The sequence below is a fragment of the Rhinoderma darwinii genome, chromosome 8 (genome assembly GCF_050947455.1).
Source record: "Rhinoderma darwinii isolate aRhiDar2 chromosome 8, aRhiDar2.hap1, whole genome shotgun sequence".
Taxonomy (NCBI): Eukaryota; Metazoa; Chordata; class Amphibia; order Anura; family Rhinodermatidae; genus Rhinoderma; species Rhinoderma darwinii.
Genome location: NC_134694.1, coordinates 45,047,980 through 45,061,367, shown reverse-complemented (window position 1 = coordinate 45,061,367; position 13,388 = coordinate 45,047,980). Strand labels below are relative to the sequence as shown.

Sequence of the window (13,388 nt, the reverse complement as noted above, 5' to 3'; positions counted from 1 at the left end):
TAAACAGCTGCCAAATAAGTTACGTTAACCTACTTTGTGAAAAGGGATGGGTATGATTCATAACTGTCTAACTGTCTTAGGGGCCCTTAATAATCAGCAACTCATTAAGATTGGGCATCCGAAAATGAGCCTACATACACACTCTTCTGGCCAGGTGCGCCTCCTATGGGTCATAGTCTGGATGCGCGAAAGTCCTAACAATAACTTGGGCGGGGATGGTTACCCGTCACTTCTGCAAGGATCAATTTGCTACCTGATCTTAATAAAGACTAAACCCAGGGGCCGGAGGGAACACTTCGAACAGGCCGTTTAGTATTATCTCGGTATTTGGTTGTTTCTGTATGTCTTGGGATCAGAAAACGAACGCTTCCTTATCTCAGCCTCTCACAGATACACTCACAGATTCGTGTCTACTTACACACCTATTCCTATAACATACAACAACTCATAGACAAATGGTGTTCATGGTTCCCAAATAGTCAAAAGAGACAATACCTGGACGGCAGCTAAATCAAGAGAGAAGTGCACTGTAAGAATAACATTTCTTACTCACCGGTTTTGTGTTCAGTTCTCCGTCATCTACCTCCGATTGTCGCCTTCAATCTGTTTTGAGAATCCCGGACAAGAGCCCCCAAGTAATCTCGCTGCAGAATTTACGTTGTCCGTTAAAGTTGGACATCATCTGCATTTGTCTATAAGTTCCAAATTAGTGAATGCTCTCTCACTGGTGGATCTGAGAGAGGCCGGCCGGCCGGCCGGAGAGAGACCATGACACGCAGCGTCAGTGTTCAAACAGTCTCTGCCCTAGGGGGCGGATCCATCTTTATTTATAGGAAAATGAGAGTAGGCGGTAACCTCGACTTGCACATAAACATTCTAGATATGGTAATATCCCAATCTCCTCTTCAGTATTATATATCTTTAGCCATAAGAAATACAATGTCATCATGTTTTCTCATGTTGCCTTTGTAACAGCTGAAATGCAAAGCCATAAACCAAACGACTTAGAATAGAATAGCCATCACCCTGTAGGCTGTTTTAGCAGATCTTTGAGATTCAGTGACAACTGTCCGTCCATGTGAAGCAACTTTAGGTTCACACATTTAAAGATATTAAAATGTTTTTGACAAATCCGAACCCATCAAGGCGACGAGTGGAAGACAGCGTTCAACACCCGACACAGGCACTATGAATACTTTGTGATGCCTTTCGGACTGTGTAACGCTCCCGCGTCTTCCAGGAATTCATCTATAATATCTTTCGAGATCTCCTCTATGTCTGTGTTGCAGTCTATCTCGATGATATTTTTATTTCCTCCCCAGATACGACGACTCATCCGAGGCATGTCTGTCAGGTTCTACTGCAATTAATGGAAAATTGTTTCTATACCAATCTGGAGAAGTGTGTCTTTGAAAAGAATTCTCTGCCCTTCCTGGGCTACATTATCTCAGATCAAGGTCTCAGGATGGATCCTGAAAAAGCAAAGTCTGTCCTGGAATGGCCACGTTCTCAAAGCCTGAGGTCCATACAGCGTTTCCTGGGATTCTCCAATTTCTACCGCCAGTTTATCCCAAACTTCTCATCACTGACAGCTCCCATCTCTACCCTTACCAAGAAGGGTGGGAACGCCAAAGTGTGGACTCCAGAGGCAGAATCCGCATTTATTAGCCTCAAGTAAGCCTTCACTTCTGCCTCGATCCTCCATCATCCTGACGTGTCTCGGCAGTTGTCATTGGAGGTGGACGCTTCTTCTGTTCCAGAGGAGCTCCAAAGGAAAGGCAGTAGTATATGGCTATTACTTGAGACTGTTTTCTTCTGCAGAGCGCAACTACTCTATTGGGGATTGGGAGCTACTGGCTATCAAATTGGCTCTGGAAGAGTGGAGACATCTGCTAGAGCGCGCAGCTCACCTCATCCTGATCTACACCGACTACAAGAACCTCACCTATCTCCAGTCGGCTCAACGTCTAAACCCCCGTCAAGCCAGGTGGTCGCTGTTCTTCACCCATTTCCAATTTGTGCTCCACTACCGTGCCGCTGACAAGAATGTGAGAGCCGATGCCCTGTCCAGGTAATTTGAGATGGTCCCCTCGAAGTATCATAAACCCGTCCTGCATTGTCACTGCCAATCCTTTGCAGGTTAGAGACAACCCTCCAAGGAGGACTTTTGTTCGGTTGGCAGACACGAGAAGAATTCTCCGCTGGGGACACAGCTCTAAACTGGCTGGGCACGCTGGTGTTCTTAAGACCCGAGACCTGATTGCTTGTCACTTCTGGTGGCCCACGCTACCCAAAGATGTTGTGGACTTTGTTTCTTCTTCTTCTTTGTGCTTCTAACAAGGTTGCTTACTCCAAGCCTGCCGGCCTGCTCCAACCCCTGGCTGTACCCAATGTCCCCTGGCAGCACATTGCGATGGACTTTGTCGCAGTCCTTCCTCCCTCAGCAGGATGCATCACTGGGTGGTGGTGGACCGGTTTTTGAAGATGGCACATTTTATCCCGCTAACCGGCCTACCTTCAGCTCCCAGACTGGCGGGTCTCTTCATTCAGCACATCTTCCGCTTGCATGGCTTGCCCCTTTACATCGTGTCGGGTTCAATTTACCTCTAAATTCTGGAGAGCCTTCTGTAAGCTACTGGATGTGAGATTGGACTTTCCCTCAGCCTATCACCCCCAGTCCAATGGCAACTCGAGAAGATTAACCAGATCATGGAGAATTATCTCCGCCAATTCATCTCCTTACAGCATAATAACTGGGTACAGCTTCTTCAAGTTCTCGTATAACAACCACACGAGTGAGTCCACCACTTCTACAACATTCTACATTGTGTACAGTCAACATCCTAGTGTCCCTCTTCCTGTGTCAATTACTTCTCAGGTACCCGCTGCTGACTCTGCATTCGGGGACTTTCTGCAAATCTGGCAACAGACCCGGTCCTCTATTTTGCTGGCAGTCGATCGCATGAAGCAAAAAGTGGATAGAAAAAGAAGAGAGCTGCCTCAGTATCTTCCAGATACCAAAGTCTGGCTGTCCTCATGGAACATTCGTTTAAAGGTGCATTCATACAAGTTTGCTCCCAGGTTCCACTGACCTTTTGAGATATTGCAACAGATAAACCCTGTCTCCTATAAGCTTCAGCTGCCTCCTACCCACAGAATCCCCAACTCCTTTCATGTGTCCCTCCTGAAGCCTGTGGTCCTGAACTGCTACAATTAGACTCCCAGTCCCGCAATTGCTCCCAGCGGTTCATCTGATGTTTTGAGGTGAGGGAGATCCTGGACTGCAAATGGGTAGGAGGAAGGACTTTCTATTTGGTGGACTGGAGAGGGTTTGGTCCTGAGGAGAGGTCCTGGGAGCCGGAAGAGAACCTCGGTGCCCCTGCTCTAATTAAGTTCCTCTCTCGCTCTGACCCCAAGAAGAGGGGACGTAAGAGGGGGGATACTGTAGCATCCATGGCCGTGGACTGTCGGGTTTACCCATCCCCCGGACGGCTGCAGCCATGGATCTGTCAGCGCTGGCTCGCATCTCCTTGCCAGGAGATGCCAGTGCTTACTTCTGGTCCGGTCCGCTGTGTCCTGTAGGGTGCAAGTGCACGCTCGTGCCTAGTCCTTAAAGGGCAAGCACGCGCACAAATGGAATCGTCATCATCATCAACTGCCCATGATTCCCTGGACTATAAAAAAAGGGCCCTACCCTTTTGATCTTTGCCTGAGCGTTGTTAGTTTATCCCATTTCAGTCTTGCAAATGGTCCCTTAGTGTTATCCCGCTCCTGTTGTTACCCGTGCCCTGTTACCTGTATCCTATATCCCGTGCTGTGTTCTTGTTCATGAGCCTGTTAGTGTTGGCGTCGTGTCCCACTGCATATGCTGTCGTCTGCCATGTCCAGTGTCATCTTCCACATCCAGTGTGATCCGCCACGTCTGGCGCAACCTACTGCACCTGCTGTCATCCACCACATCTGGCGTAACCTGCTGCACCTGTCAGGTCTGTATTTCACACAGAGTAACCACCTCTGTAAATTGAAAGCTGAAGGCATGCCTGGAAAGAAGTACACCACACAGAGTAATGTTGGTAGACATCCCCTCCGTTAGCCAGGAGGAAGACTAAAACTTTTATTCAGAACAAAGAAACACAGAAAAAGAAAGACACATGCCTCCTCCCTAGAGATGTGGGAGTTCCCAAGCCCCCACCGGTTTCTCAGCTGTAACTTCTCAGACTCACTCTTCTTGCATTCCAGGGGCGGTGTCTTCCATAGGTGTGTCCGACATGAACAAAGAACTTATTATATATCAGTATATTACACAAAGAACTGAAATGTATATACATATGTTTGAGGATAATATTTTTCAAACAATATACATAGTAATGATCCCTGACACACCCACCTCCATCCATGCCAAAGGCTCGGCCACTGTCTGGACTATTCAGGTACCCTAGTGCGGGACTTTGTATTGCTGGGATGCTCTGTTGTTTTGCCAGCTGCCTTCCCGCTACGGTGGTGCGGCCTAGTGGGTCCCCATATCCACAGACCATGACACTGCTGCTCTAGGGTCCCTATAAAGAGCTTTTATCCAGTTTACAAATCTTGGTCCAAATACATATCCCGCCATCAAATGCCAAAAGAATAATAATAATAATCTTTATTTATATAGTGCCAACATATTCTGCAGCACTTTACAGTTCAGGGGGTACATTGCACAGACAACATCAGACATTGCATTTTGAGAAAACAAATTTACAATTCAAAACAAGAGGAGTGAGGACCCTGCTCGCAAGAGCTTACAATCTATGAGGAAATAAGGGAGACCCAAAATTAAAATAAACGCTTATTAAGTACAATGGTCCAGCCATCTTTTAATCATATGGGGTCAGGGCAGTACTACTAGTACTCCCGTCAGGGGCCCGGCCACATGGATGAAGAAAAGGGGCCCGCCGGGCTGTTGTCTCCCCCCCCCTCACAACGCTCACAGCCCCCCTCGCAACACCACCTTCATACCTGTTGTTGCTTCACATACTGGATGGGGAAGATGCAGCATGTGCAGACGCTCCGTGTGGAGATCCCGCCCCCCTGCCACCCCCTCTACACTGCTGACCGGACCTGCAAGCTGGTGGGTGTTTTCCTCTATCCATCCTGCTTCTCATTTCCCCTGACCCCATTTGTAGAAAGTATTAAGTATGTTACAATCACGCGGCCACACACCATATACAGATGCCACACTGAACTTTTGCACGCGCAAAACGCAGCGTTTTTTGCCTGTCGCAAAATGGACACGTTCGTGTGAATAAGGCCTAAGGCGATATTCAGACCAACGTGTGTGAAATCAGATGTGAAGAACGCCAGTTTTTCGTGACCGATTTGCAGCCGTGCGGGACCCGTTTTCAAAGATCTCTCATAGACTTGAGTCTATTGAGGGATCCATGAATACGCACAAAAATAGGACATGTCCTAGTTTTTACAGGCCCTTCACACGGTCCATTAGAACAACGACCATGTGAATAACCCCATAGAAATACATGAAGCCGTGTGACGGCCATTAAAAAAACGTCCTTCATACGGACGATTAACACGTTAGTCTGAATAAGCCCTGACTCATGTGAATGGGGTTTGTCAAAACCTCATGCACGTGCAGCATTTCACCCGACAAATAATTTTTTTTCAGCTTCCTAGGACATTATGCGGTACAATAAATGGTGCCATGAAAAACTACAACTTGTACCGCAAAAAACAAGCCCTAAAATAAAAAAAATTATAGCTTTTGGATGGTGGAGAGGAAAAACCAAAAGTTAAAATCTGAAAAATGGCTGAGGAGGGAAGGGGTTAAATCAGCTGTATGCCTATTAGGATATGTTCACACGCTTAGCAAAAACAGTCTGAAAATACGGATATTTTCAAGGGAAAATAGCTCCTGATTTTCAGAAGTTTTTTTGACGCGTGTTTTTCACGGCCGTTTTGGGAGCTGTTTTTTTTAAAAAAACAATGAAAAACAGCTCCAGAAACGTCTGAAGAAGTGACCTGCACTTCTTTTTCCCCAGTTGGTGTTAAGTTCAGCAGGCAATCCTTCATGAGTGCCAAAAGGCGGCTGTAAATTCTCACAAAGCTGGGATGGGAGCCATACACTATTGTTCAAATTATATTTTGCTACAACAGCCTCCAATTTATTGGAAAGACTAATGGGTGAGGCACTTGTATCAAATTTCCCTAATATCTGGCACAGGTTTGTCTTATCTTGTATGGAAAGCGTTGTGGATTGGGTAGGATTGTTACCATTAATAAGCAAATTGTCTCTTCTTCGTTTTTTTCCTTCAGACACAGGAGTAGAGAGAGAGGAACTCTGATTTGGGGTTGATTCTAGGTCTTCTGCAGTGCAGACAGGTTGTACTTGCCCCCCCCACCCCATTCCGATTTCTTTCCTGTTGTTCAGCAGATTTGCACACTTGTGGTTGACTACAATGCAGCCCCCCTGCACCACATCAATAAAAAGTTACTATAGTAACTCAGGCCGCGTGCCCCTGTTACTATAGTAACAGACTGTACTTACCTTCCTGGTTCCGGATCGCAGCGGAGGTCCTGACGTCAAGCGCTGTGCGCAGCGCATGACGTCACAGCGCTATGCGCCGCACACAACATTGAGAGGACAGGACCTCCGCCGCGGCTGAAGAGGAAGGTAAGATTAGTAGCCCTGACTGGAGGGGTCCGACTCCCGGGACCCGCCAATCAGCTGTTTTGAAGGGGCCGCAGCACTCATATGAGAGCGGCTTCCCCTTCATTCCGGTCACACTGTGAATCGGTGTTGGCGATTCACAGTGTGAGCGAGTAAGTGAAATGAAGGGGAGGCTGCTGTCGTACGAGTGCTGCGGCCCCTTCAAAACAGCTGATTGGCGGGTCCCGGGAGACGGACCCCGACACATCAGCTATTGATGAGGATAGGCCATCAATGTTTAGGGACTGCACAACCCCTTTAAGCCTACGATGTAACAGGCTTAGAGGGCCCATGAGACAGGATCACAGATTGTGTGATCCTGTCTGCTGGGCCCTGTATCTAAGCCAATCACATGGTAGGCTTAGATACATGGCCCATGTGTGATCCTGTCTGATGGGCCCTGTATATAAGCCTACCACACGGTAGGTTTAGATACAGGGCCCCAGCACACAGTAATCTTATACTGTGTAAGATTACTGTCTGCTGGACTCTATATCTAAGCCTACCTTGTGGTAGGCTTAGATACAGGATCCCACAGACCGTATCACACATGGGCCCTGTATCTAAGCCTAACATGTGTTACTAATCGGTTTTTTTTGTGTGTTTTCTTACAGGTTCGGTCGTTGGACTACGTTGGTTTCCAGGACGACTTCGATGACGGCTTTTTTTTATTATCAATAAAATAGTTAATGAGGGTTGTGTTTTTTTTTTTAATTTCAATAAAATATGTTTTCTATGTCTTTGTGTTTTTTTTTTAAACTATATTACTACCGCCTTAGTAATGGCCGCCGGCTGATTGACAGCATCCATTGCTAAGGCGGGGCTTAGTGTTAGCCGGTGCAGAGGCTAACACTAACCCCCTTTATTACCCCCGTACCCACCGCCACCAGGGGTGCTGGGAAGAGCCAGGTACCATCCAGTACTTGACCATCTGTAGTGATGGTTGGCCACTGGGGTGTCCGCAGGCTGGTATTATCAGGAGGGGAAAGGCCAAAAACAGTGGCCCTTCCCACCCTGATAATGCTAGGCTGCTGCTGCTGCTTTATTGTATCTGTCTGGTTATGAAAAATGGGGGGGACCACACGTCACTTAAAAAAAATAAAATAAAAAATAATTGGAAAGAACGATGTCGGGTCCCCCCCCCCCAATTTTCATAACCAGCCAGATACAACACAGCAGCAGCAGGCAGCATTACCACTGTTTTGGCCTTCCCCAGCCTAGTACTACCAGCCTGCGGCCGCCCCGGTGCCTGGCCGTCACTACAGATGGTCGGGTATTGGTTCGTACCAGACTCTTCCCAGTACCCCTGGTGGCGGTGGGTACCGGGGCAATAATGGGGGTTAGTGTTAGCCTTTGCACCGGCTAACGGCTAACACTAAGCCCCGCCTTAGTAATGGAGGTTGTCAATCAGTCAGCGGCCATTACTAAGGCGGTGATAATAAAGTTTAAAAAGATACAAGCACATAGAAAAAATATTTTATTGAAATAAAAAAACACAACCCTCATTAACCATTTTATTGAGAATAAAAAAACGCCGTCATTGAAGTCGTCCTCGAATCCGAAGTAGTCCAACAACCGAACCTGTAAAAAAACACAAACACACAAAAATAATCAGTAACACATAAAAAAGCAAAACAATTATTATTCTTACCTTTCCTGGGTCCAGCGCTGGAGCTGCAATGTCAGCGAGCTGAGTCCTGTATCTAATCCGATCATGTGTGATACGGTCTGCTGGGCCACTGTATCTAATCCAATCATGTGTGAAACTGTCTGCTGAGCCACTGTATCTAATCCTATCATGTGTGATACGGTCTGCTGAGTCATTGTATCTAATCCTATCATGTGTGATACTGTCTGCTGGGCCACTGCATCTAATCCTATCATGTGTGATACTGTCTGCTGGGCCACTGTATCTAATCCAATCATGTGTGATACTGTCTGCTGGGCCACTGCATCTAATCCTATCATGTGTGATACTGTGCTGGGCCACTGTACCTAATCCTATCATGTGTGATACTGTCTGCTGGGCCACTGCATCTAATCCTATCATGTGTGATACTGTCTGCTGAGCCAATGTATCTAATCCTATCCATAGTTTATAGGGTCGTAGTGGCATAGATATGATATGCTGTCTCCTGTACACACATTTTTTTTGGGTGGACAGATATGTATTGGGGCTATTTCCCCTGATGTTTTAAGTCCTTAGTGACGCCCCTGGCTGCTAGTGCTGCATTGTTGGGTCACTTAGGAGACCCAGCAATGCAGCTGAAAGCTGCGGACCGTCGGTCATGAGAAGTTTGCGGGGGGGGGGGGGGGCAACAAGAACTTTTGCATCGGGGCCTATGAGCCTTTAGCTACACCCCTTAATGCTCCCTTTGCCTTAATTGTAAAGTGGCACCATGCAATTGATTCTTTACCACTACCATAACATCATCATGTTTTGCTTCTCTCTCTTCTAGGGATGCAATTCACTGTTCTCGGAGTCTACATCTTTCTTCATACTCATCCAACTTAAAGGGGTTGTCCGAGATAAATTTTTATTTAAAAGTTAAACACACAATACACACATTAAATATTCCCTAATATACTTACCTGTGCAATCTTGCTTCTGTTCTCCGTTCTGGCAGCTCTTTTCTTCAGATCACCTGTCTTCTGACGTCACGTTTTCTTCCTCCTCCACTGTCGTGTCGTGTCCCGATCACATGGTCTCGCCCCAGCGAGACCTCGGATGGGACACGACACGTCACTGGAGATGTGTCGTTTCTGCGGGTGCCCGCCCAGCCTATGCAGCTTTTTTTCACTGTGAGCGCGCCTATGCGTGTTCACAGTGAAAAAAGTGAAGAGGGACGGCACCCGCGGACTAGAGAGGTACAGTGACCTCTGTACTTTTAGTTCTTCCCCTATCAAAGCCTACACATAGTAGGCTTTGATAGGGGATCAGACAACTCGATGCAGCACACGGGTCGCATGCAGCCCTTGAGGCTGTTATCTGCGGCCCGCGGGACACCGTTGCGCCGTAGCACCGAGCAGGCCCAAGGAGGAGCCGCACTACGCTATTATAGGCTCTGCTACGATGTCAGGAGTCCCGGAGCAGAGCGTATAATATTAAACTGTAAAAGATCTTCTGGGGTCCTGTATCTAAGCCTACATTGTTAGGCTTAGATACAGTGGCTAAAAAAAATTGTCACACATGGAGCCTGTATCTAAGCCTAACACAATGTATGCTTAGATACAGGACCCCAGATGACATTCTTTTTATTCCTGTATAAGATTTGTGTTTTGGGGCCCTGTATCTAAGCCTAACATGTATTCTTAGATACATGGCCCATGTGTGACACTGTCTGCTTGGGTAATGTATCTAAGGCTACCTTGTGGTAGGCTTAGATACATGGTCAAACAGACAGTATCACACATGAGCAGTGTATCTAAGCATCACTTTTTTTTTCTTAGTTATGTGTTTTTTACAGGTCAAGGACTACTTCAATGACACCCTTTTTTATTTTTAATAAAATCGTTAACCAGTGTTGTGTGTGTTATTTCATTACAATATTTTTTCTATGTCCTCATTTATTTTAAAATGTATTACTGGTTCATTACTGTCTAACAGCGTCCATTAGTAAGGCTTCATGCACACGAGCGTGTGTATTTTACACGCGTGAAAAACTTGCGTCAATCATGTCTGTGTGTGTGCGTTACGGCGGATTTACACGAACGTGCTATACGTCCGTGCAACCCGCGTGGTTTTCACGCGGGTCGCACGGACCTATGCAAGTCTATGGGGGCATGCAGACTGTCCGTGAGTTTTACCCAGCGTAAGTACGCTGCGTAAAACTCGCGACATGTTCTATATTTCTGCGTTTTTCGAGCATCACGCACCCATTGAAGTCAATGGGTGCGTAAAAATCACGCGCACCACACAGAAGCACTTCCGTGGGACGTGAGTGATTCGCGCAACAGCAGTAAAAAGTATGAATGTAAACAGGAAAGCACCACATGCTTTTCTGTTTACAAACATCCAAACGTAGTGTCATAATGATGGCGGCTGCGCGAAAAGCACGCAGCCGCGCATCCATGTGAACATGACACGGAGCTGTCAAGTGCATTTTGTGCACGCAAAACGCCACTGTATTTGCATGCGCAAAACGCACACGCTCGTGTAAATCCGCCCTTATGCATCAGTGTGCTTTTCGATTGTCATGTGTTATTCACGCACTCACAAAGCCAGCACATTTTTTTCATCTAACAAATTGTGTAAATCACGCACCAAACACGTGTGTGCGGTGCGTGGTTTTCACGCAGGCATTGACTTCAATGTGAGTGTAGGTGCAGGATAACGCACCAATAGAGGACATGCAGTATGTTTCACGCAGCGGACTCTCGCTGCGTGAAAAGTCACGCATGTGTCAACGGCCCCATTGAAATAAATGGGTCGCGTGTGTTGTGCGTTTTTTCAAAGCACAGCACACGGACGTGATTCACGCTTGTGTAAATCGTGCCTAAGGCCCCATTCTCAACAGGGTGAATCTCGCCCGTGTGCTGATCGTGAAAACCACGCACAGCACACGCGACCCATTATTTTAAATTGGCCTGTTTTCATATGCGTTTCTCACGGGCGTCAATCTTACACGCAAGTGTGCATGAGGCATAAGACGGGGCTGGACGAACGCAAAAAAAGCCGCAAACAACGCCGCAAAAAACAATAAAAAAACAACGCCAAAAAGGCTACGATAAACGCGGGGAAAAACATAAAAAAAAAAACATGAAAAAAACAGCAAACAAAGAGGCAAAGAACGCCACGAAAAACGACAGGGAAAACGCCACGAAAGACGCAATGAAAAATGCAGAAAAAAAAAACCCCAAAAAAATACGCGAAAAGCGTTGAAAAAAAGGCTATGATAAACGACACGCAAAACGACGAAAAAAATATAGTGGAAAATGACGCGAAAAAGGCCGCAAACAAAGAGGCAAAGAAGGCTGCGAAAAAAAACGGGGAAAACCACACGAAAGACGCAATGATAAACGACGCGAAAAAAAGGATACGATAAACGAAACGAAAAACACATTCAAAAACATCGCAAAAAAAGACGCAAACAAACAAGCAAAAAACGCCAAGATAAAGTCAGGGAAAAACGCCCCGGAAAAAATCGGCAAAGAAAAACGCAAACAGCGCACAAAAAATGCCGGGAAAAACGACGCAAAAAACAACGTGCAGGGAGAGGTAAATCTGCCGCAAACTTCAAGACGGAATTTTGAGGCAGATATTGTTCCTGCCAAAAAACTCTGTGTGAACAAAGCCTTAGTGGAGAGAGACATGAGATAGAGGAGGGCGGACAAGGGTTAGGGTATGTTCACACGAGGGCGTCCGTAACGGCTGAAATTACGGGGATGTTTCAGCCTGAAAACATCACCGTAATTTCAGCCGTACCGGCATGTGCAGGCGCTTGAACGCCGCGTCCATTAGGGGCGTAATTGGCGCTGCTATTCATTGGAGTCAATGAGTAACGGCTCCAATTACGGCCAAAGAAGTGACAGGTCACTTCTTTGACGCGGGCGTCTATTTACGCGCCGTCATTTGACAGCGGCGCGTAAATTACGCCTCGTGTGAACAGACAAACGTCTGCCCATTGCTTTCAATGGGCAGATGTTTGTCAACGCTATTGAGGCGCTATTTTCGGACGTAATTCGGGGCAAAAACGCCCGAATTATGTCCGTAATTAGTGCGTGTGAACATACCCTTAGGGTAGACACGAAGAGGTGAAAAGAGAAATAAAACATAAATGTGAAAAACATAATGGGGGGGGGTAACATTTGCTCATCATCCTTCAAGAATGTCAGCAAGAAGACAAGTCCAGTGAAGGAGGTCAGCGGGGAGGAGCAAGGACAGCTCACATGAACTCTTGGAAGGTACGTGCACGCTCATTGCAGCCTGCAATGAGCGTGCACGTGAAAAAAGTTTCATCACAAGGAAAGATCAACAAACCAGAGCTGAACTGCATGTAAACAAACTGTGCTGAATTCAAAGAAGAAATGTGTTAAGTAGAATTTTTTTAAAAAATAATGCTTTATTTAGGTTGTCTGTATAAGGGGTAATGTATGACAGAGTTTTTGAAAAAATGTTGGGATCTCGGACAACCCCTTTAACATCCAAATTACAATTCTGTTGTACCAATCTATCCACCTCATCTCCCAGATCTTCACAATTATCATTTCCAGCACTAGCAATAGCCAAAGTGACTTCCTGTTCAAGTTTATCCAGTTCACCTCTTAACTGAGGCTTCTCTGAGTACCATTGCAATTCCTTCTGTTCTGCAATCTCTTTCATTTTCATTAGCATGCTAAAAAAAATTGCTAACTTCCCTTTTTTTACTTACTTGTCTAACCTTTTACTTTTGCTGCTCTCATTCTGCCAATCACATTGTTTTATAAGGCAATTAAAGTGATGTGTTAATGCATCATCCACACAAGTTTTGAAACAAGCAGATGCATACTTCTCAATAAAATTACTCACAACTTCCATGTTATTTACAATTATTATTACAGAAGAACTCAGCAACCAATATCAAGATATCACACAGAAACATACAAAACAAACAAATGCAAGGACCAGTGAATGATCATTCACTTACAACAGGGATTCGGATTTAATATAATCCTTCCTAAGGCTTCGTTCACATCTGCATCAGGG

At 46.0% G+C, this 13,388-nt stretch overlaps 1 protein-coding gene across 1 annotated transcript; it reads right to left on the bottom strand.

Moving 5' to 3' along the window:
* Window positions 1-955: 955 nt before the first annotated feature.
* LOC142659978 (posterior protein-like) lies at window positions 956-13,220 on the bottom strand. Its single transcript, XM_075836624.1, is given in 3 exon segments — window positions 956-975; window positions 6,016-6,463; window positions 12,870-13,220. Coding segments are annotated over 3 exon segments (819 nt in total).
* Window positions 13,221-13,388: the final 168 nt, after the last annotated feature.